At 34.5% G+C, this 25,159-nt stretch overlaps 3 protein-coding genes across 3 annotated transcripts; 1 reads left to right on the top strand and 2 right to left on the bottom strand.

The window, feature by feature from the left end:
- The first annotated feature begins 2,683 nt into the window (after positions 1-2,683).
- LOC118056167 (uncharacterized) lies at positions 2,684-5,077 on the top strand. Its single transcript, XM_035068288.2, has 2 exons — positions 2,684-2,865; positions 4,569-5,077. The coding sequence occupies exons 1-2, from the start codon at positions 2,780-2,782 to the stop codon at positions 4,672-4,674; spliced, it is 192 nt and encodes a 63-aa protein (XP_034924179.1). The 5' UTR covers positions 2,684-2,779; the 3' UTR covers positions 4,675-5,077.
- Positions 5,078-5,431: 354 nt separating this feature from the next.
- Positions 5,432-10,761, bottom strand: LOC118056166 (probable magnesium transporter NIPA4). Its single transcript, XM_035068287.2, has 9 exons — positions 10,225-10,761; positions 9,413-9,469; positions 9,045-9,135; positions 8,813-8,973; positions 8,569-8,696; positions 8,329-8,466; positions 6,858-6,950; positions 6,109-6,214; positions 5,432-5,926 (listed from the first exon to the last, which is right to left on the bottom strand). Exons 1-9 carry the CDS (start codon positions 10,385-10,387, stop codon positions 5,826-5,828), a joined length of 1,038 nt encoding a protein of 345 aa, XP_034924178.1. The 5' UTR covers positions 10,388-10,761; the 3' UTR covers positions 5,432-5,825.
- Positions 10,762-19,554: 8,793 nt separating this feature from the next.
- Positions 19,555-23,612, bottom strand: LOC118056165 (uncharacterized). Its single transcript, XM_035068286.1, has 6 exons — positions 23,376-23,612; positions 23,121-23,263; positions 22,081-22,873; positions 20,449-22,014; positions 20,065-20,361; positions 19,555-19,923 (listed from the first exon to the last, which is right to left on the bottom strand). Exons 1-6 carry the CDS (start codon positions 23,610-23,612, stop codon positions 19,555-19,557), a joined length of 3,405 nt encoding a protein of 1,134 aa, XP_034924177.1.
- Between the last annotated feature and the right edge of the window lie 1,547 nt (positions 23,613-25,159).

The following is a 25,159-nucleotide window of genomic DNA, read 5'->3' as shown; positions in this document are numbered from 1 at the left end:
TTCTTTTTCTTCATTAGTTTTTTTCTTTTTGTGGTTTTTTTTTCTTTGTTTTTTTTTAATTAATATGTTTAATTATCACGCTTTTATGACACGACCTTGCAGCCAAACCCACATTTCAAAGCTCTTGGGTCCGGTGTTGTAGCCAAACTCACTTAAACTTAAAGTCATGTAAGTTTAATATTATTATTAATATTATAAATATTACTCTTGGATCAAGCGTTGCAGCTAAACCAAAGGCTCTTGGGCATATTTTTGTAGAAAGACCTAACACTCTTAGATCTTAGCCTTTTTTTATATTTTTTATGTAAGAAAAATTATTGAACTCGTGGTGTGTGCCTTTTTTTTTTCTCTCTCTTTTCCTTTTTATGTCTTTTACTGTGGATTGCATAGTACAGTCCACAGTGAAAAAGCTGATGCCTTTATTTTTTTTTTGTCTTTTTTTAATTAATTTTTTTAATTTAGTTTCTTAATATTAATTTTTTTCTATTTAATTATCAGACTTTCATGACATGGATCCCAGGTTTGACGGGTTAACCCAATTTATTCAGATTATTTTTCCTTTCCTTCATTAGTTTTTTTATTCCTGTAGGTTTTTTTTTCTCTTTGCTTTTTCCTTTTTAATTAATCTTTTTTTTAATTTATTTCATTAATAATAAATCTTTTTTCTATTTAGTTATCACACTTTCATGACACGAATTACAGGTTTAACAGGTTAACCTGATTTGGCCGGTTAACCCAGTTGATTCAGTTTTTTTTCTTCTTCCTCATTAGTTTTGTTCTTCCGAATTCATCTTTTAATATTGTATGCAGTCCACGGTGAAAAGGCTGAAGTCTTTAGTTTTTTTTTTGCTTTTTGTATGCCTTTCACTGTGGACTGCACAGTGCAGTCCACGGTGAAAAGGCTGATGCTTTCTCTTTTTTTTTTTTAATTAATTTTTTATTTAGTTTGTTGATATTAAATTTGTATTTATTTAGTTATCAGACTTTCATGACACGGATCTCAAGTTTGACGAGTTAACTCAGTTAATTTAGATTTTTTTTTCTTCATTAGTTTTGTTCTTTTTATAAGTTTTTTTTTCTTTTATTGTTTCTTTTTATTTAATATTTTTTTATTTAATTTAGTTCATCAATATTAAATTTTTTTCTATTTAGTTATCGACTGATGTCTTTAGTTTTTCTTTTTTGTTTTTTTGTTTTTTTTATGTTTTTAACTGTGGATTGTACAGTGGAGTCCACAATGAAAAAACTCATGCCTTTTTGTTTGTTTTTTTCCTTTTTAATTAATTTTTTTCGTTTAATTTAGTTTGTTAATATTCAAACGGGTTAACCTGGTTTGACGAGTTAGCCCAGTTAATTTTGTGTTAACCTGTCAATTTTTTTTTCTATTTAGTTATCAAACTTTCACAACACGAATCCAAGATTTGACGGGTTCACTTGGTTTGAAGGGTTAACCCAGTTAATTCATATTTTTTTCTTTTTCTTCATTAATTTTTTTCTTTCTTTTGGTTTTTTTTCTTTGGTTTTTTTAATTATTCTATTTAATTATCACACTTTTATGACATGACCTTGCAGTCAGACCCGCTTAAACTTGGATCATGCAAGTTTAATGTTATTATTAATATTATAAATATTACTCTTGGGTCTGGCGTTGTAGCCACACCCAAGACTCATGGGTATAGATTTGTAAAAATACCTCATACTTTTAGATCTTAATTTTTTTATATATATTTTTATGCAAAAATCATTGACCCGCAGCATCGCGCGGGTCATGAAACTAGTATATGCTAATACATCGAGCAATTTTTAACACTCTTATAAAATTTAAACAGATCTAGCAGATTGACTTAGATTAGATTGATTTAAAGTCTAAATTAATTTGAGTTGAAAACAAAAATTACAAAAAAAATTAACTAGTCGAATCCTATATATTAACCCGTGACTTAATTGATTTTAGTAAAATCAATCAAATAATTTCTTTTTTAAAATAAATTGGTGAAAACCATATTATTTTGATCTTTAAAAAGCTTGCTGAAAAGTATGGTAATGGTTGTTTTTCAAAATATTTTTCGTGTTAAAATGCATAAAAATGATATATTTTTTTTATTTTTTAAAAATTATTTTTGAAATTAACATATCAAAACGATTTAAAATACACAAAAAAATTAATTTTTAACAAAACTAAAAAAATTGAATTTTTATAAAACATGATTTGTATTACTTTCCCTGACATTCTTAAAATAACCCTCCTGGCCTTAACATTGGCATTATTAAGAAAACTATGATTTTTTTTTAAATAATAAAGTTACGTGGATTAACTCAAGGTGGGTTTAGAATTTGAGTACAAGAAATACTATGGTTGAAAATAATGTTATAAAATATTATGGAGAAGATTATCAATGTTGTGTGTGAGTTTTATTTTAAGATCTATATGTTCATGGGTATTTTATATCATGTTTTTGAAAAAAAAAAATATTTTTAATTTTTAATTATTTTTTATGGTTTTAAAAAGTTTTGATATGTTGATATTAAAAATAATTTTTTTATATATTATTTAAAAAAAAAACATTTTTAAAACTATGACTTATCTAAACTCAGTAAGACGTGTCTGATCGAGTCTTAGATAGGCTCTTATAATTATGGTATTTTTATAAGACTAAGTATTACAACTTTTTATCTAAATAAATATTTGAGGAGAAGTCTGACCATAAACAGTTAATTTTCAATTCAACACCAAGCGAAGATCGGGTGCCAACTTTTTTCTCAAAATAAAAAGAAAGAAATGGCACGAGCAAGCAAAGAGCCGTGCAAGAAAGAAGCTTGCGATATTCAAGCTTGTCTCTCCAAAAACAACTTCCTTCCTCAGAAGTAAGCAATTGATGTTCTTTTCGTTTTATCTTTCTTTGATTCTAATGTCTGGAATTCGTAAACTTGGCTTGTTGTCTCTAAAAATATGATATAATTCTTGGGTTTTCAATGAAGATCAAATTTCTAGATATTCAGCTTTACAGGGCTTCAACCCTCTGTGCTTTGCTTGCTTATGGGGTTTTTTCCATCTTAGCAATTTTCTATGAGATTTACATGAGGCAAAAATTTCCCATCTTTCCACTGTCTTTTAGATATTAATAAGAGAAAGAAGATGAACAGATAAGAAGGTGTTGAAACTTGATTTGTGATGGAGCGCAAGCAAATATTCCTTGACCAAAATGCAAAATAATTTGCTCCGGGAAAGAAATTTGAAGCATTGTTAGGTTTTGGTGATCACTTATAACTAGAAACTGCTTTAGAGTTCTGTTGTTTTGTATCTTTCTTGAATTTTTTTTTTATAATGTTGTGTTTTTAATAACCCAGTTTTAATTTAGGCCGACAAATGTGAAGCCTGTTTCTTGATTTCATCAGCTTATGTCTTATCTCCTGACTTTGCTGTGCTGTTTTAGTTGATGTTCTAACTTCTACCGCGAGACCTTTTTCCTGGTTTCGAGTCTTAACTCCCGATGCTTCCAGCTCTTGATATGTGATTGAGCAGTTGTAGTGCTAAAGTTTCAGTTTGCGTCTTTTCAATGAAGCCCTCTACAGCTTATGCACCTCCTGGACTGTTAAAAGTCATGGATTTTAGTATCTGTCATCATTGGAGTTTTCAGATTCTCTGAAGCTTTCTTGAATATGTTGCCACATAATAACCTGAGAGCATGCAATATATATGCTTCAAATCGCCAGAAAAAAAATGTCTATATTTTTGTGCTACATAAATGTTTGCAAAAAGAATCTCTGCTCTGCGATGAGGGCCTGATTGGCGTGTTTGTCTTGAATTCTATGCAACTGATGGAGCGTGTGGTTGACTGGATTTGAGAAACCTTCAACAGCACCTTCTTTCTAGATGAAGTTGCTTTGTCATGTAGGTAGGTTCTGTTTGGTAGTTGAATGATTATTTGATGAAGCAAGTTGGAATAGCAAGCACAAATCTTTTGGAGCGAGGTTAAAACATGTTTGTTTCTCTAATTGATTTTATTAACTGTGTGACTGGTCAAATTGGTCGTGGGAGTTGGTTGAAATCACGGTTGAATCCTTATCTACATGTAAAATGCCTCTGCTGATTATCTTCTTGAGCAATCTCATTAGCCATGATTATCATCCTCTTTCTTTTCTCAGTCATTTCTTTCTTTTTGCCCAGTGGTAATTTAGTTTTCAGATGGCTGGCGACCCTCCACCTTAGCTGTTGCTGGCAATACTCTACATATTAGGACGAGGAAGTGATTGCTGGTGCTGCCTAGTAGCCCTATATATGGTGCTGAGAATCTGTAGAGTAGGGATTATTATTGATATTAATTACACAAAACTAACCAGTTAGCAAACCTCTGTGTGCTAAAAGGCCTTCTGTGTGGTTTGGTGTATTTTTGGTTAATTGATGCTATAATGTGTTTCCGCAATCATTTCTACTCATTAACATGATCCAGTCCATCTACATATTACACAACTGTCAACTTATTTACCTTCTGTGCTATCCTATGCTACTGATGCATCTGATTTTCCTCGTATTCATAGTTTCTAATTGGCATTTTGAAATGGTCTAGGTGCCTTAAAGTGATAGAAAATCTGCAGTCTTGCTGTGTGAAATGCGATTACAAGTCAACACATTGTGCTTCGGTGTCTGGCCTTCTGAAGCAAATGCCCAAGTGAGGCCAAAATCTTCATATTGCCATCTAGAGGAAAGGGATTGCTGTCTTGTCTGTTCTCTTCTAGAGGAATACAACAGCATCAAAATGTCACATGAGTTTTACATCATGGGATACTGCAATTCAATATGCTCTGTTTCTCCAAGTAGAGGTGTATGTGAGAATCTGATTCTATGCCAGGTGCTGTAAATTGTGGAAGAGAATGTTTAGCCAGAGACTATTCTTTATTCTCTGAAGGGAAAAAAAAAGAAAAAAGAAGCTAGAATAAAGCTCGAGAACTTGTCATGGAACCACAGTCAATAGAAATGTTCATGTTTCTGTGTATTAGAATGCTTAGTAGCATGTTAGAGGCCCGTACCAAGTTAAAACTGCTTCAAGCTAAGTAGTATTTCCTTGTTGATTGATTATTTTCTGCGTTCTATGCCTGACATTTTACTTGATGTTTTAGAATATTTAAGGAAAAACAAAAATGTATTTTGTTGGAGGAACAACAACAAAGATATAATGAATATATCTGAAATAGTTTTAAAATGAATTTCTGGCTAGGAATGTATCATCTATCTCACTATCTTCACAGTTTGGATAGAGACATTAGAAACATACAATTTATTTGTGAACCTGGTGAGGATTTATGTAGTAAATTTGACTTTAGTTCTTCGGGGCTTGCAACATTTTTTTCATCCTTGAAAGGAACAACTCGGGCATCTTCCTTTCCACCACCAATCACTTAGAACCAGTAGAGTATCAGGTGATCACATCAATGCCAATAAAAAAAATAATAGAAAATGACTTAAGTGGAAGATAAAGCATCCACTAGAAATTTGTTTCCATGCACACAGAAGGAAGCTGAAGATTCTTTCTTCGGAAAATTGGAAGAATGATACACTATTACCAATGCTATCCAAAATCACACTGGCCAGTTCTTTCTGTATGAATAGGGGGAGCTGTAAACAAGGCAACAGCTGATGCACTCTCTCACCTAAAAAGGGTTTAATGAAGAGAAAATTTCCACCTTCCCTTCTTACTGTAATGTATAACAAAACGAAAATGGACTCAACAATGGACAGGTGATGGTGCCTTGAGCTTTCTTTTTTTTTTCACTCCCTCCCTGGAAGAGGTGCGATTGAAGAAACGAGCTCAAGCAAAAAATGAATTTTATGCTCTCGAAGAATCCTGCCGCCTAAGAGGAATGCCCTCAGTACCAAAGCCATCCTCCTCTGTGTGCTTGGAGAGTCGCACGGGTAGCGATGGAGATCCTACATTTGATTTCCAAACATCAATCAGAGGTTAAGAATTCCAAAGATACTGGCATGGATCTCTCATAAATCATGCAGTTAGAAACCATATCAGTGTGCATCAAGTGCTTGTGGGAGACAAGGGGCACGGGTAGGAAATACTAATAATGGTTACAATAATAATGATATCAGAGAGCATATACCATCAGCCATATCCTTCGTCTTGTGAAGAAGAAACGTTCCTGAAAGGATAGTCATGAACCCACACATTTCGGTCACTATTTGAGTTGGACTCTGCCTATCCCAATCCTGATTAGAGTAAAAAGGATGATATTCAAAAATGGTTATTCATGTAAAATCACGCTGAAAAAATTAATCAAAGTCAAACTTCAAAATATAACAAATCCCCAAAAGAGTCTAAACACAGGAGACCACAAATGAAGGCACCAAGGGAATTTTTTTTCCAAATTCCATCCTTTAGAGCAATGATGACTCAGTGATGGAAATAAAAACCATCACCTATATGCTTATTTTCCTTCACCTCTTCCTATCCCTTTTCATTTATCTTTATTCTAAAAACAAAGGGGAAGCCATTACCAGACAAGAAAATACTAAATGCTGAAAAGTTCAAAGCAAGTTCAATTTTCCAATCACCAACAGGTTGAAATGGGATCAACTGAAAGGCAAGGAGGTTACAAGACTGAGGCATAATTTCCATGCCTTCGACAACTCAATCAGGCTGCTTTAGTGTGAGTTTGGTGCTGCAAGTATAAAGCTGTGTTTTGGGCTGAAAAGGCATCAATTTGATGCTTGTTTGGGTGATTTTCAATTGTTTTGATCCAAACACACTTTGAAAAGCACTTTCACAGCATTACCACTGCGGACAATTAACAAATCATATCAAGTTGACAAAGTAACGGAGGATGCTTACTGAGTCAGTAGAAAAGCATACCTTGAACATGATTACACTTGCCAAAATTGTTAGTGATGTAAACATAACATAGTATATTGGAGAAACAACAGCAGTGTTGAAAGTGTCAAGCGCCTGCATAGGAAAAACCAAAAATATAATCAAAGGAGAATGAGAGAGCTGTCACCATAAAAAAACAATAAGTTTTGCATACAACCAGATGACAAGCGACACATGAAATCCAAGATGTTACTTGATACAAGTCCACGCAACTACGAGGTTAATCCTTATTTTAGGTGCAAGCCTCAACAAGAAAAGATATTCGAACTCCTAAATAGTATCGTTTAAGCCAATTTTACACCTTCTAGAAACCAGACAGCCTGATGGATAATCAATTTACAACAGAACATGTTACATTTATGTCTCAATGCTTCCCTTGACACAGAACAAAACAAATGGAGAAAAAGGATCAGTGCAGCCAGCTTATTAGTGTGACGCTTCTGCATAGTTGATTGAGATCTTTCTCTCTCTTTTAACAATCATAATGGGTAATAGATTTGTAAGATTAACAAATTTTATTTTTAAGGAACTGTCTTTGGGACATCCCAAAAATCACAAAAGTGGAGAAAAATATTAGGACAGAGGAAGTATCCCTGGTGATCAATTGACTAAATGAGAATCAATCCAATTTTATTTTATCACAGAAAAAAAAAGAAGAAGCTAATTAATATAATTTCTTCACATCCTCCAAAATATTTCATACATCCCATGCACTAGACAACATAAAGACCGAAAGATACTCTACCACCAACCAAGTTTCAACAGTTCCCAAGATCCATTGAAGTAGGAATTCCTACACTCATCTCTCCGACAGAAACCCACACACCCATACAATTTTCTATACGCAGCTAGAGACATCACTCCAAACATATCAGGTAAAATAACAGGCATTGTTATCAAGCCCAGAATCCATTGTATCAAGAATTTGGATTTCCCACATCATACAGGGTTTTTGATACCACCAACAAATAGCATCCTATGCAAATGTTCCATTCCTCAGGTATGAATCTCAATCGCTTTTAAACACTAAGTTCTACCAACCCTCAAATGTATCAGCATTTTTTATTTCCATAATCCACCTTTCCCTAAACCTGGCAATTCTGTCAGCACAAATTATTGTTTGCCTTATAAGAAAAGTTAAGGAAAGACACCTTAAAACTTCTTTAACAAAGCCAATAGCCACATATTAGCACATCATGATAACAAACACAAATTTTCCCATGTTCCATCATCATTGAAAGTACCATGACAGGAAAGATTTTAATAACTGAGGAAGGTGCAATGAGAAAGTTATCAACTTCATTGGAATGTAACAATATCCACCAACTTGCAAGGATCTTATCATAGAGGAAGTTAAATAAATGATCCAAAGTATAATGATATACTTAGATAGATAATTATCTGAGAAGTGCATAAAAAAGCCCTAAGATGACAGACAAGAAACGACTGCTACCTTGTTCAAATAATTCATTTGGGTAAGCACACAAGTAATTACAACAAAGGCAAAGACCCATGTTTGCGGATATATTAGCTGATTCGTTCCTGAGAGTGTCAGCTTCAACGCAATTCCAAGTGCTTTAACACTCATGACCTGTCAAACATCAATGTTTGAGAATACCATTTACAAAAGGGGGGAAAAACCTTGCAAGAAAACAAACAATACAATAACCAACAAGAGTATAACAATGCATACCGACAAGGAGCCTACGAGAGAACAAACACCAATGGAAACCATTATATGCGTCTGGCCATAGTCAGGGATAAAGTGGAATATGAGAATGAATACAGCTGCTATGACCAAAGCAGCATAGAACAGAAAGGCTGAAAAAAAAAGGGATACAGGTTTGTTTCTTAAGCACATTTCTTTGCAACTTAGTCTATTAGAATTATGATTAATATGCAATTTTCACACTATTTTTAACAAACAAATCTATTACCAGGCTCTGTAGCGAGATCCCAAACTTCTTTCACGGATTCAATCTCACGTTCTTGAGGAGCATGCAGCACAATTGTTGTAGAACCCACAACACAAAGAACACAACCAAGAATTCCAAAAATATGCAATTTCTCTCGTAATATGATATGTGCAAGAGCAGCACTGCAAACCAACAAAATGTTAAGACCTGAATAAGAAATATAAATTAGATTGTGGTTGATGATCTATCATGCCTTATAATAATGCTGAGAGCACCAAGAGGAGTGACCAGGATAGCAGGTGCAAATGCATAAGCTGCAAAATTAGCAATTTCCCCAACAATCACTGTTGAAATAACAGGCAAATATTAGAGTGGACTAGTTGCAAATACAGCTATGATGTCCAGACAAAATAAGCAGATAACCAATTTGTTAAATTTTAAAGGTACTCCAAGTTGTGAAGAGTTTTAAACATAGGCTTTTGTAAAAAGATCAAACATAACTTGCATCCACATTGAACATAGAGAAAGAAAAGGAGAGACGCACTTAAACATTCGTATCATCTCAAGATCTAAAAGCAGATGACTTAAGAAACAACCACATTTGATGATGGTAAAACTTACTTGTTATCATGCCCACCCACCAGAGCGGTTCATATAAATAAGTATAACCTCCACTTCCTGTGTATTAAAGTCAACAGAGTCAATTTCAGTGAATTCATGTTCACTATACAAGTATAACAGCACACTGTAAAAGGTACAATAGCAAAGCAGGGCACTAAAATTGAGGTTTATGAATTTCTATAAGCATTTTTGCATAGTAGCTTCTTGGATCCTCCGCAAAAAGAATAGAACAAATAGATTTCAACACACATCACCACAAAAGGTAACACATTAATTTCCGTATAAAATAAAATCACACATCTTGCCAACAAATTTGTATCCACATATGGATTCAAAAACTAGTGTTACCCATATGTAATTCATTAACGAAATACATGGAAGTTGAGTTAAGAGTTCAAAAGGGATTGCAAGAAATCTGTAAAAAATGCAATTATTACAGAGAAATAGATAGATCTTATTAACTCCTCATAAACCCATTTTCCAAAACTTCCAACTGACTCGATAAAAAAAATCTAACACATTCAGCAAAAATCCATCAAAATCAATCTCTCAAGTTTCAAACAAAAGTACACCACCACCACCTAAAACCTAGTCAAGAACATCATCAGCTTGGAATCTACTTGAAGTTTGAGACAAGTTCTAATCCAACCATTCTTATAATGCCAATACCTCCCAAAAATGGCCAAAAAGAATAAATTTTGAGGAGATTTTCCAACCCGTTACTGGGTAACCAATAATAAAGTCAAGCTTAAAAATAAGACCCCAAAAAAAAAATCCAAAATCATTAAAAAAAAAAATGAAAAGAAAGATACCTGCCCTGATACCGGAGGCCCCAGCTTTCTTCAAGCCCTTCTTCTTGACAATGAAACTGGCACCAATAAAGACGCTGGAAGACAGTGCCAACACTAATCCCTTAATATTATCAGCCGACATCCCCTTGTACGATTCTTTCCAGCTCCCACTCTCCATCGCCATAATTCTACAGTTAAAAACACCAAAACCCTATTTTTCCACTTGTAAACAAACAACCCTTACTATAACTTCACACCACCATTTCTTTCTTTCTTTATTTACCAAACTCAGTTCTTACTCGGACGGAGTTTAAACTGAGTTTGAAGCAGCTCGTAAAGCAGGAAAACTGTGTGGACTTAGGAGAAGGAGCGGATCTGAGAGGTGGAAGGAGGATGGTGTCGGCGCGTAGAGAAAGAGAAAGTGGAGGTGCGCGCGTGGTGGTGGATCCAGCTGTCTGTGTTGTGGTTGCGAGAGATAGAGAGATTGGTTAGATGCGAAGGGTGGAGAGAGAGGTATGTTGGATTTGTTTTACCAGAAGATGACCCATGTCTGACTCATCAAGCTACTGCTTCCCACCTATTTTATTTATTTATATAATAACTTTTCATATTTGTAATTTTATTTTATTTTTTAAGATTATGATGTTTTTTTAATTCTATAATGTTAAACTTGGTTTGCTACGATACTAGTATATTAGCCCTTGTTTTGCAACATGTTAATATTATTATTTTAAATATTAAAAAATATTAAGAGTATTAAAAAATAGTTTAGATCTAAAAACCTTGAGTCTGATAACAATAATTGAATTGATAGGCCAAAAATAAAAAAATGGTAATTGTACATTTTAATTATTAGTAGAGGAAAAAAAACATAAACAATTAAAAAACATCTCATAAAAATATAAGATAAGAAATTGAAAATGAAACTATTATTACAATTCACATTAAAAGGTTTATTAATTTACAATGATTTTTTGACATCATTTAACTTCTATTATAATGTTAATTCGAGATATTATAATGTTAATTTGAAAAATTCAAGATTTAGAACTATTAGATTAGATTTTAAATTAAATTAAAAAAGATATCGATTTAATAAATCTAACTTATTTGACTAGATTTTTAATGACTTAGTTGATCTAATCGGTTAGTTGACTCAAGAGATTCATGATTCAAAACCTGACCTAGATTATATTTCAAATTAAATAAAAAAATTAGATATTAATTTGATAAAATTCAGTTGATTTAATCGATTTTTTGATAACCTAATTGATCTTATCGGGTAACATTTTGATTCTATAATGCTAAACTCGGTTCGGTCTATCATGTTGACCTGAAAAATTCATGATTTAGACCTTGACCTAAATTAGATTTCAAATTAAATAGGAAAAAATATTTATTCTATAAAATATAATTAATATGATTAGGTTTTTAATGACTTAGTTGGCTTGATCGATTAACATTTTGATTCTATAATATTAAACATGGTATGGTTTAATATGTTGATATGAGAAATGCATCATTCAAAACTTCACTTGCATTGATTTTCAAATTAAATGAAAAAAGGATATTGATCAGTAAAATCCAGTTGATTCGGACATGTTTTTAAATGACTCTGTTACCTAATAGGTTAACATTTTAAATCTATTAGTCTAGCATGTTGATCCAATAAATTTATAATTTGGAACTTGACTTGGATCAAGTTTTAAATTAATTAAATATATATATATATATATATATATATATATATTGATATTGTAAAATCCATTTAATTCAGACAAGCTTTTAATGACTTTGTTAATCTGATTGACTAACTTAAAAAAATTAAAAAATGAAACAATGTTATTTTATTAAAAAAATTAACCCACGAGTTAACATGACATTTTCATAAAATGATTTGCATTGACCTAGTGATCCATGAGTTAAATCATTTATCCAATTTTTTTTTTTTAGTTGATTCTTAAGTTGAGTGTGTACACACACACCTATCATTTTAGCTTTACCTGGTCCATGTTGTTATAAAAAACATAAAATTTTATTTATTTATCAATGTACGACATGAAGGGTAAGAATTTACAATAAAAGATAAAAGTGGATGATAGGATAATAATTAAAGAAACATTGAATGAAATAATCGATATGAAAGTTTCTCTAAATACACATGATCTATTTGTTTTTTAAAAAAAGTGGATGGTAAGGATTCGTTTTGTTTTCCTTACCCAAATCTATTCTTTTTTATAGGGATAGAAATGAATACTCATTATTCATGCTTTATATTATTTATATTTGAACTCGAGTCTAAAATAACTATTCAAATCCAACTTGAACCGGAATATAACTATAGGGTTTCTTAATTTATGATCCTATTATCTTTCATGAAAGATATTTACTTCTTGTCAATTCCCTTTTGTTATCCTTTATTCACTTCATATTCCACTATTTATTTATTAACAACTAACTAACTTACATATTCAAATATTAGTTCTCATATTCCCTAAATTTTTGTGTATAATCCTAACACTACCAACATTTAAATACATTCTCCACACTTTTAATTTTATATCCATGTTCTTTTATATTTATATTTATGTTATATCAAACCTCAACCTGAATGAGAGTTCCAATTTATTTTCTTTTTGTATATTTTTCATAACATAAATTTTATATTCATTTAAAAATTTTAAGATAAATTTCTCATGCGTTGATCTTTTATAAACAAATCTTAATATACAAACATACTCAATATCATTTTCGATTTTTATAACTAACCATTCTTTCTCTATTGTCACCACCCTAATATAACACACACACACACAAAAATTATCGCAATTATCCCATTCTTCCGCAAAATAATATATGGCCAATCCTAAGTTTCAATTGTTTTCATAATCCGATCTTCAATTATTTATAAATTTTCATTAAACATATTAATCTAACTCAATCTATCAATTATAAACCATTAACACAATTTTTCAATATTTGCATATATACCCTAATTCACAATATATTAACAAGAAAATCAATTAAAATTTGATAATTAATTTAATCCAATTATAACCATCATCAACACATCTTCAGATGCTAAATACAAGCAATAATTAAACATTCATTTTAGCTTTATAAATTCCTCACTTTTTACCTATTATGGCCCAATCTAATTTAACCAAAATTCCAAAATTTTCTTTTATAATTACTCATTTTCGAGTCATTCATATCCTAATCTACCCCAATTACATTATTCCACCATAATTTTATAATTCCCTTAATTTTCATCCAAGAACCCTTATTAAGATTTAAGAATTTCACATAAAAATTCATTTCTCTCTACTTAAACTTGCATACTTGAGTTCAGAACTCTTTATCGAACAATCAAATGAGCTTCGAATAACCCTTCAAAAAATTTCCACCCTTTCTCTTTGTTTGCTCACTTTTTTTTTATGACTTCTCTCTTTAAATCTCTATTTTCTCACTTGATTTATGTTTTATTCTTATGTTTGATTGTTTTTAAACACCTATCCTCTCACTAACCATGACTTAAATCATGATTTCTCCTAAGTTTTTAAGTAAAAATCAAGAAAGAAGAGAACTATCTTTTTTTTTCTCTCTCGCTTCCAGCAGAGCTGGTTGTTTCAAAGAGAGGAAGAAACTATAATTTCCAATTTATTCAATTTATTTATGAAAATGTCATTGTTAAGTTTATATGTTATTTTTTGTCCACTTATTGGCATTATTATATAACCTTTTAGAACTCTGATTGCCTTAAAATTCTAATCTAAAATATAAAAATGCATCATAAGACTCTTCATAAAATTACAACTTGATCTAACAATTAGATTGGGAGTTATTATTAATAACATAAACTTGGTTAATGTGCCAATAACCTAAAATTTTCTTGTTTCATCCTTTCCTAGACCGTATTGTTTGTTCCTCTAAATTCTTGTGACCATATATTTATTCCAAAATATATTTATTTTACTTTTTCCATCATTTAATTTATTTATGGACTTATTACCATTTTACGACAATGTCACCTTTTTAACCAGGGTTTGTCGCACCCGACATCGCGGCGACCTTAAAAATTAATTCTCGGATTATGGAAAAAGAACAGATTTCTGGCGTCGTGTTCTTTTAGGGGAAAAGGTCTTTGTTTAAGGAGTAACCACTTAGTATTATGGTTACTAGGAACCCTAACTGGTCAACAGAGATTCTATGATCCGAGACTGGTTACGAAAAAGGGAAGATATTATCACCCCTTAAACGTCCTACCTAAGGTAGGCTGCATTGCTGGTCTTTGTTATTAATTGCTAAAATTTTTATTGGTTTATACTATGATTTCTTGTGTACAATATTCCTAACTCTGGCGCCAGTGAATATTCAACTACGGATATTTTCAACTCTGGCGTTGGTAAATATTACGTAGGTATCAAAATAAGTAAATTCATATCATCATTTTATTATATTCCTGACTCTGGCGTCAGTGAATAAACAAGTAGAAATCAATTTATTATTTTTTTTATCAAATTATTTTTTTATACATGCGAAACAAAATAAAATAAAATAAATTTACCCTAGTATTTTTTATTCCCGACTCTGGCGTCGGTGAATATACTAAATAAATTTATCCTATTTTATTTTATGTGTTTTTTTTTGTCAATGAATAAAAAAAAACAATAAATTCATTTATGTATATATTTTTTACATACATAATTTTTATTATATATTTTTTTACTTTTTTTATTTTTGGGCTGGGCTGGGCTAAATCCAGCCCAGCAGGTATACATGTTGGTGGCTGGGCTCAGCTCAGCCCCACAAGGGCTGGGCTGAACCCAGCCAGCCCGGCCCGGGTCACTGGCCCAAGCCAGTGACGCGGCTACACAAGATGCACGCGTGAAACAGATCACGCGTGCATCAACAGTGCGAAGGTAATTAAATTACCTTCGCACTGTTCAAACAATTATTTGAACATGAAGAGCAAAGAAAAAATGAAAAAGGAAGCGAACCTGTTTCTGGAGATTGAAGAAGATTGCAACGCTGGTCTGGCTGCTTTGAGTCGACTACTTTCTGTTTCTGGCGATGCTGAGGCAGGTTAAAGCGACGGTGTGGCTCGACTGCTCTATGTCAATGATCTATGGTTCGGTGGTCAATTGGGTTTCTGTAGGGGTGAAAGCAGTTCAGACGAAAACCGATTTCTAGAAGGGATGAAATTTGGCCGGTGATCTGTTCTTCTCTGTCTCTTCTCTCTTTTTTTTTGTGTTTTGTTTGCTCTGTTTTTTTTGGTTAATTGCTCTGTTTTTGGGTTCTTTTTTGGTTCGGTTTCCTGTTCTTATCTCTGTTTTTCTGGGTTTCTTTTTTTTTTTTTTGGCGTTGTCAATTGTTGGGTATTTATAGGGATCAATTTTCCTCCCCCTCAGCCTCACGTCTCTCCTCTTGATAAGCACGACTGAGGGAGACGGTTCCTGCTAGGACTCGAATTCAAAGTGCAATTTTTATCTCGTTGGGTTGTAATTATCATGAAGATAATTATTGCTTTTTGTATTTTGAATGGGTTAGGATACTGGTGTTTCACGCTTTTGTTTCCTTCTTTGCAGGCGGACGTTCGGTGTTTTGAAGACGAAGATGACGGACAACACCTGATTGAAACGGTGCTGTTTTGGGCTGAGAATGGTTATTTCCAATCTAGTCCTTGAAGTTTCTAAATCCTTGCATTCGAACCCCTGGTCTTTTAATTTTCAAGATTTACCCTCAAAATTATTTTAACAATAATTGGGTTAAAATTTGGTTACAATAGTTGCCCCCTCTTTACAATGCTTACGGTGCAAATGCATTAGAAAATTTATTTTCTTTTGACTTGGTATAGTAAGTTTTGTAAAGAAGAATAATTGTGAAAACCCTTCCCCCTTTTTTATTGATTTTTTTCTTTTATTTTTGTTTTTGTTTTTGTTGTTGTTGTTTTTTTTTTTTTTTTGTGATGGTATATTGTAATGGGTTACCGGCCCAGATGGTTACATTGTAATGGGTTACCTGCCCAGTATAGGATGGTATATTGTAATGGGTTACCGACCCAAGTGGTCACATTGTAATGGGTTACCTGCCCAGTATATGATGGTATATTGTAATGGGTTACCGACCCAGGTGGTCAGTTTTTTGTTTTGTTTTGTTTTGTTTTGTTTTGTTTTTTTTTTGTGATAGTATATTGTAATGGGTTACCGGCCCAGATGGTCATATTGTAATGGGTTACCTGCCCAGTATAGGATGGTACATTGTAATGGGTTACCTGCCTAGTTGGTATATTGTAATGGGTTACCAGCCCAGGTGGTCACATTGTAATGGGTTACCTGTCCAGTTGGTATATTGTAATGGGTTACCGACCCAGGTGGTCACATTGTAATGGGTTACCTGCCCAGTTGGTATATTGTAATGGGTTACCGACCCAGGTGGTCACATTGTAATGGGTTACCTGCCAGTTGGTCACATTGTAATGGGTTACCTGCCTAGTTGGTATATTGTAATGGGTTACCAGCCCAGATGGTCACATTGTAATGGTTGGTCACATTGTAATGGGTTACCTGCCCAGTTGGTATATTGTAATGGGTTACCTGCCCAGTTGGTATTTGTAATGGGTTACCAGCCCAGATGGTCACATTGTAATGGGTTACCTGCCTAGTAGAAAAATACGAGGAATTTTTTATTTTTTATTTTTTTTAAGACATGATAGGCTCGAAGGCACACTCGAATGGAGGTAGGATAGAAAATGCACTACCTTTAATGGGCAAGGGCTCGAAGGCGCGCCCGAAAATAAATAAGATGAGGGATCGAAGGCGCGCTCGAATGGAGGTAGGATAGAAAATGCACTACCTTTGATGGTCGATGGCTCGAAGGCGCGCTCGAAAAGAACTCAGACGAGGGCTCGAAGGCGCGCTCGAATGGAGATAAGACGAGGGCTCGAAGGCGCGCTCGAATGGAGGTAGGATAGGAAATGCACTACCTATGATGGTTGAGGCTGAAAAGTGGTGAAAAATACAGAGATTTTTCTAGTGGCCTAATTCTCATGGGCGGCCTGCCCAGGTTGAAAAATTCTCAAAAATGAAAAATTTTTCAACAACAATTTTGATCTTTGGCCATTTCAAGTTGGCCTTCCACTTGATGGATTTCGTTGGAATTTTCTCATATGAAATTTGCAAAACTCATTGTCCAATATCTCAAAGTTAAATGATATGCATGCATCTTTACCTGATTTGAAATATAGGCCCCCATTTCTTCATAGTCTTCTTATTGATTGATTGATGAGATCTTGCTATCTGATTTGAGTCATCTTTGTCGTTTGACTTCCAACCCACTCGAGTTGGCCCATGTAAGTCTACTTCCAAATTTGTTTGCATAACTCAGCATTTGTGGTGCCCATCGTGACCCACTTGTTTGCCCGTTTCATCAAATAATTTGAGAGGATTATTCATTATCCCTCATCTTACTGCTAAAAACATTCGGTATCACTTACTGAAAGGATCGAGCTGTCTTTTGTAAACCAAAATGCCCCCTTGTCTGGTTAAAGGAAATTACCATCTCTTTTTCTAGAATCTTTCCTTCTAAACACAATGTTGCCCCCCTTGTATTGGTTATTGCCCCTAAGTGTGCTTCTGTCAGCGACTTAGATAAATAAAGGTTTTAAGAGGCCATTCTCTCATTTCTCTCCTTTTCAGTTTGGTGGAGGAATATGGGTCTAGAATGAATCTTGAAATCTTGATCTTGCATTTTGAAAACAAAAATTATTTCGATGTGAGTCAAATAACGATTTGCTTTTGAAATCTTGCAACTCCTTGGTTATTTTCTTTCTGGGAAAAGAGATTATTTGCTCTTGTGTTTGGTACCGAGGTCTTTGGTGAAAATATATCATGAGATGACCCTTTTGTTTCGAAGTGAAGGGTTCAAGAAAAAAGCTCGAGGTTTTGTAAGAGAAAAACTTGTCTCTTTTTGAACATTTATTTTTATCAGCATGAATAATAATGAGTAGTTTATTCTTGATGTCATGAATCTTATAAAAAAGTATTCTTTGCATTTTGAGAGCAATGTTTATTGTTCTAGATTGCTTGCTTGCTTGATTAGAAAGGACTTCTACAGGTACGTAACGTAGGCTTTGGTTTTTGGCTATGAAAGAATAGGATTCATAAGGCTCAAAGAGTGTTTCAGGGTTTCAAAGACTAAAGATCACGATCAATAGTTTTACTTTTGACGTCATTCATATTTTCCTTTACCGCTCTTCTTTGATTTGCCCCCCTTCTTCTTCTTTTTCATTGCTTCGCTAGAGCATACTCATTTTATCTTGGTTATCACTTTTTCTTGTGATTTGGGCATGCCCCCTAGTATTGGAGTTTCTTGGGCTCTTTTGCCTTTTGGCTTTCTCACGGCTTTATCCTCCTTCTTGATCATCAAAATTTCACTTGCCCCTTGCTTCGCTAGAGCATACTCATTTTATCTTGGTTATCACTTTTTCTTGTGATTTGGGCATGCCCCCTAGTATTGGAGTTTCTTGGGCTCTTTTGCCTTTTGGCTTTCTCACGGCTTTATCCTCTTTCTTGATCATTGAAATTTCAGTTGCCCCCAGTGTAGGGTGTGATCTTAGTCGGGATTTTTCTTGTGAAATTATTCAGGCTCAAAAAGGGTTTGCAAGGGATGTACTTATTTTAGAATGTGAAAGGAATAACAAAGATGGCCTTTCCTCATTTCAAGCGCAAGCAGCTATGATCAATAAACTTTGACCTCGTATAATGAGATGGTTTATTCTTTGCAAAGATGCCTTTCATGAGTTATGAGCAACCAGTTCACTACATACCATTATTCATACATTTAAAAAAACATTATTCAAGAGTCATGGGGTAAGGGTATTTTTTTCTTTTCCCTTTTTTTTTGTGTGTGGTTTGGTCACCTCTATGAAGGAGTTGCTTGATTCACTTGTCATTCTACAAGTAGAATGTCAAAAATATCGGTTTTTGAATAAACATCAAACATTTTCGAAATCAAAATGCCAGAACAATTTTTTCAAAATTCCAATAGTGAAACTGATTTTGGTAAAAGTAATGAATTGAATCTATGAGATCATGCGAGGCTTCAAGGGTGTATTTATTGATTCTTTGAAATCAATAACATTTATGAGAGCGAGAAAAGATATGCAAAGTGAATTTCTTGGCCAAACTTTTATTGATTTGATGAGAACTTATACAGTCATCAATGACTCAACAATCATGGATAATATTTCTTTACAGAATCAGAATTCACTGGCCTACTCAAATCTTCTCCATCCATTCCTGTTAGTATCAATGCTCCTCCAGAAAATGCCTTCTTTACTACATAAGGACCTTAATAATTGGGTGCCCATTTGCTGTGGTTCTCACTAGGTAGTAATAAGATTTTTCTCAATACAAGATCTCCTTCTTTAAACTCTCTTGATCGAACTTTTCTGTCATATGCTCTTGCTATCCTGTTTTGATACAGTTGGTGGTGACAAATCGCCGCTAATCTCTTCTCACTGATCATATTTAACTGTTCATATCGTATCTCAGCCCATTTAGCCTCTTCTAGCTCAGACTCCATTAGGACCCTTAGAGAAGGAATTTCTACTTCCAAGGGCATCACTGCCTCCATTCCGTAAACTAGTGAATAAGGTGGAGCCCCAGTTGACGTCCTTACTGCTGTTCGATATGCATGTAGAGCATAAGGAAGCCATTCCTGCCAATCTTTGTAAGTAACCACCATTTTCTGGACAATCTTCTTTATGTTTTTGTTAGCAGCTTCAACAACACCATTCATCTTTGGTCTATAAGGTGATGAATTGGAATGCTTGATTTTCCATTTAGTGCATAATTCCACAATCATCTTCCCATTGAAGTTCTTGGCGTTATCGGTTACTATCCTTTCTGGCAGACCATACCTACAAATTAGGTCTCTCTCAATGAATCGCTTGACCACCTTCTGAGTCACATTAGCATATGAGCAAGCCTCTACCCACTTTGTAAAATAATCAATTGCGACCAAGATAAACCGATGCCCATTCCTGTCTTTTGGATTAATAGGCCCAATCACATCTATTCCCCACATCGCGAATGGCCAAGGTGACACCATATTGAATAAGGGCACTGGGGGTGCATTGATTTTGTCGCTATGCACCTAACATTTATGACATTTTCGGACAAATTCTATACAATCCTTCTCCATGGTCAACCAAAAATACCCAGCTATTTGCATTTGTCTCACCATCATGTGTCCATTTGCATGTGTGGTGCAAATTCCTCCATGCACTTCATACAAGGCTTTATTGGCTTCTGATCTGTCTAGACATCTTAGTAGAGTCCCATCAAATGACCTTTTGTATAAGATTTCTCCATCTATAAAGTATTCCATTGCCATTCTTCTCAGAGTCTTCTTATTTGTTTTTGAAGCTTCAAAAGGATATTCCTGATATTGGATGAATCTTTTTATATCTGCATACCAAGGACTTCCATCCACTTCTTCTTCTACTAAACAACAATGAGCAGGAGAACTTCTGATATCAATGCCTATAGGATGTACTCTAATACCGCAATCAATTGTGGCTATGGAGGCTAAGGTTGCTAAAGCATCTGCAAATTGATTCTTATCCCTTCCTAAATGATTGAACTCTATCTCTTCAAAGTCTTCAGCCAATTTGGAGAGATATTCTTGATATGGTTTCAATTTCTCATCTTTTGTCTGCCACTCCCCCTTTGTCTGGCAGATTATCAACATAGAGTCTCCATATACCTCTAATTTCCTTATCTTCAACTCCAATGCAGCTTCCAATCCATGAATACAAGCCTCATATTCAGCTGTGTTGTTTGTGCAATTGAACTGCAACTTAATGGATATGGGATATTGTTTTCCTTTTGGAGAAATTATTACAGCACCAGCTCCATTACCAGATACATTCACCGCACCATCAAAGTACATGGTCCACCAATCACCTTCTATTACCAGCACATCTTCATCAAGGAAGTCAAAATTTAATGGCTCATAGTCTTCAATAGCATTATCAGCTAAATGATCTGCGATTGCACTTCCTTTCACAGATTTTCTTGTTTTGTAAATGATATCATATTCAGCCAACAACACTTGCCATCTGGCGAGCCTATTTGACATGTATGGTTTTTCAAAGATATATTTGATAGGATCTACCTTTGAAATTAACCAAGTGGTATAGTATAGCATATACTGTCGGAGCCTTTTCGCACTCCAAACCAAACCACAACACAGCTTCTCAATCATGCTGTAACGAGATTCACACTCAGTGAATTTCTTACTCAGGTAGTAGATGGCTTGCTCCTTTCTCCCAGACTCATCATGTTGGCCAAGCACACAGCCCATTGCTGATTCAGTCACTGTTAAATACAAAATGAGAGGCTTTCCCGACACCGGTGGCACCAATAGAGGTGGGTTCTGCAAATATTGTTTAATCTTGTCAAAGGCTTCTTGACAATCCTCATCCCATACTCCGGGGTTTCTTTTTCGAAGTAATCGAAAGATTGGTTCACAAGTGACTGTAAGTTGTGAAATAAATCGAGCGATATAATTTAGACGCCCCAAAAAGCCTCGAACCTCTTTCTCAGTTTTAGGAGCTGACATAGCTTGTATGGCTTTCACTTTATCAGGATCTACTTTTATGCCATTATTGCTCACCACAAATCCCAATAACTTCCCAGACTTCACCCCAAATGTGCATTTTGCAGGGTTCATCTTTAATTGATATTTTCTCAGCCTTTCAAATAATTTCTTTAGAGCTGGGATATGGTTTTCCTCATCCTTAGACTTAGCAATCATATCATCCACATAGACCTCAATTTCTTTATGCATCATATCATGAAATAGTGTCACCATTGCTCTTTGATAAGTTGCCCCAACATTTTTCAGTCCAAATGGCATAACTTTATAGCAATATGTTCCCCACGGGGTAACAAATGTTGTTTTCTTCTTGTCTTGCTCGACCATTTTAATCTGATTATACCTAGAGAAACCATCCATAAAAGAGTAAGTAGAACTCTTAGCAACATTATCTACTAATACATCTATGTGGGGTAAAGGAAAATTATCCTTCGGGCTTGCCTTATTCAAATCTCGGAAATCCACACATACCCTGATTTTGTTGTCTTTCTTGGGTACTACTACGATATTGGACACCCATTGAGAATAATCAACTACTTCCAAGAATCCAGCATCCCACTGTTTTGTTATCTCTTCTTTCACTTTGATTAGTATATCCGGCCTTGTCCTCCTCAACTTTTGCTTAACCGGCTTACAACCTTCTATCAAAGGTAGTTTATGTACCACAATATCAGTATCCAGACCAGGCATATCAGCGTATGACCAGGCAAAAACATCAATGTATTCTTGTAAAAGAGCAATCAATTCACTTCTAACGTCAGCAGAGATTAGCTTCCCTATTTTCAACTCTCTTTTATTATGTACTGTGCCCATATTTATCAGTTCTAGTTCTTCTTTTGCAGGCTTCCATGTGCGATCAGATTGTTCCATTAACTTTGCGAATTCATGAATATCCTCCTCACCAAATTCTTCCTCATCCATGGCAATTATAGTTTCATCAAAGTTAGGCCAATTATCCATAGTGCAATGAGTTTGTGGGGTGTACGACGATCCGCTTTCAGATTTCCTGAGAGCGGAAAGTGTTTTGGTTATGAGTGTATAGTTCTGGGAAAGTAAATAAATGAACAGAGAAGAAGAAAAAAAAACAACACGATTGAAAGAAAATATGCATGATCTCATTGAAACTTAAAGGATAGAAGGGCTCAACCATAAAACCTTATTGCCAATCTCTTGAGCCATGATGATTCGGCAAGGCACAATTATTCAAACAATACAAATAATGAAAAACAACGAATAAGCAATCAAAACATTACTTTTTGAAAACAATTGGGACTTCTTGAATTTCCCAATTTACTAAATCTTCTCCCTCGGCCAGTTTCCTCACGAATTCTGATGAGTCGTCTTCCAAGACACCAATAGTCAGCTGGGGCAACTGTTCATGAGCATTATCCTCTTCCTGTTCATCGACGTATTCAAGATAATTAATAGTAGCACCATTGAATTCTTTTCTTAGTCCCCCCCTCATAATCCTCTGTTTTTATCACATATGCGGATCTTGGAAATGTTACATGGATTGGTGGGATCTCTATTCTGTCTTCATCTGGTTCTCTTCTCTCAATCCGGGCTATTCTCTTTTCTCTTCTAATTTCAGCTGCTCTTTTGAAATCTGCTTTCCCAGGCTTAAACCCTAAGCCAAACCTTTGATCCGCACACTTCATTTTTATCATATTAATCCTCTCAGGCATTCCGGTAGTATGGTCATATTGAAATGGCAGTCCATGCTTTAAGAAGTATTTAGCAACCATTTTTGCTGTTTCGGAAATTTCTGGCTTTCTTCGTACCGTATTTTCGGGTACCCATTCAACATTTACAACTTCAAATGCATGTAGATTTCCATCCTTACTTTCTTCAGTTTCTATGTAAGGGATCGACACATTTTTTTATCATTGACAAAGTTTCCTCAGCTCTCACAGTCACCAAATTCCCATTGATGACAAATTTGACTCGTTGATGTAAAGAAGATGCGACAGCTCGGGCTGCATGGATCCAAGGTCTTCCAAGTAACATGCTATATGATGGATGAATGTCCATTACTTGTAATGTGACCTGAAATGGTTGTGGCCAATGATTAGTTCAACACAATCAATACTCCCAATGATTGGTCTAGGACCATCATATGCCCTAGCAGTCATGGTACTTGGCTTCATGTGAGAGGCATCAACTGGCATTTTATCAAGTACATGTCTTAGGCAATACATTGAGAGCAGAACCATATCTATAAGCACCTTAGCAATCACACAATCCTTGCATTTTTACCGTGATATGAAATGGTTTATTAATGACCGGTCTTCATGATCTAGCTCATCATCGGTAAAATAGAGGTAATTGCTAGCTTGAATCCTACCCACCAAATGTTCTATGGAGTCTTGTGTGATATACTGAGGAACATTGCTTCATTAAGAACCTTACTGAAGTGCGTTCCTATGCAATTCTGAAACTCAAATATTAATGATAACAAAGAAATCCTAGCGGGTGTTTTCTTTAGCTGATCAACCATACTATAATTCGCTGTGCTTCATACAATTTCAGAAATTCATTAGCCTCTTCATACACTTACTGGCTTATTAACCTCATCTGTCTTTATCAATTCCACCATGTCCTTTTCCTTTGGCTTTTCTATGGTTTTCCAACTCTTTCAGGAGTAAAAACATCTCCCACTCCGAGTGAGTCCTCCTATTTCAGCATGAAAAACAGGGGGCAGGATTTTGTGCTGTGACAAGAATAACCATAATTAATAGGGTTGGGCATTATAGCTTCGTTAACAGTATTCATAGGCTTAGTTAGGATCATTTTTGGTGGACCCTTTTCGGTTGGTACATATCTACAAACTTCCACTTTTTTGTTACAACCCGTCATTGTTCCTACTAACTCATCTTCCTCGGGTTTCATCAATCTTAACATTCCCAACGTCATCATATTTTCTACCTCCAAAAGAAACTCCTCGCACGAGTCAATATCATGCCCAAGCCGTTGATGATATTTACAATACTCATTCGCATTCCTTACAGTTTGTATTTTGACTGGTGTCTTTAGATAATCTGTTTGCCTTAACATCCCATACAATATATCCATCATCACCTTTAAAGTTGATGTACCTCCCTTTCCTATCTCCAAGCTATTAACTCCCCCACTTCCAGAAGCGTGATTTTGGTAGAGGGTTAAGCTCACATTTGACTCATCAAAAGAAATCCACCCAGCTTGATGAGCTGAAGGATTTTTCTTTCTGAATGCAACACATCCATACAATATGATGACCAAACAGCACCAGCATAGTATTCACATTTTTGATCGG

This window comes from Populus alba, chromosome 3, assembly GCF_005239225.2.
Source record: "Populus alba chromosome 3, ASM523922v2, whole genome shotgun sequence".
Classification (NCBI taxonomy): Eukaryota; Viridiplantae; Streptophyta; class Magnoliopsida; order Malpighiales; family Salicaceae; genus Populus; species Populus alba.
Note: the sequence above shows the minus strand (reverse complement) of the source record. Positions and strands in the feature narration are given on the sequence as shown.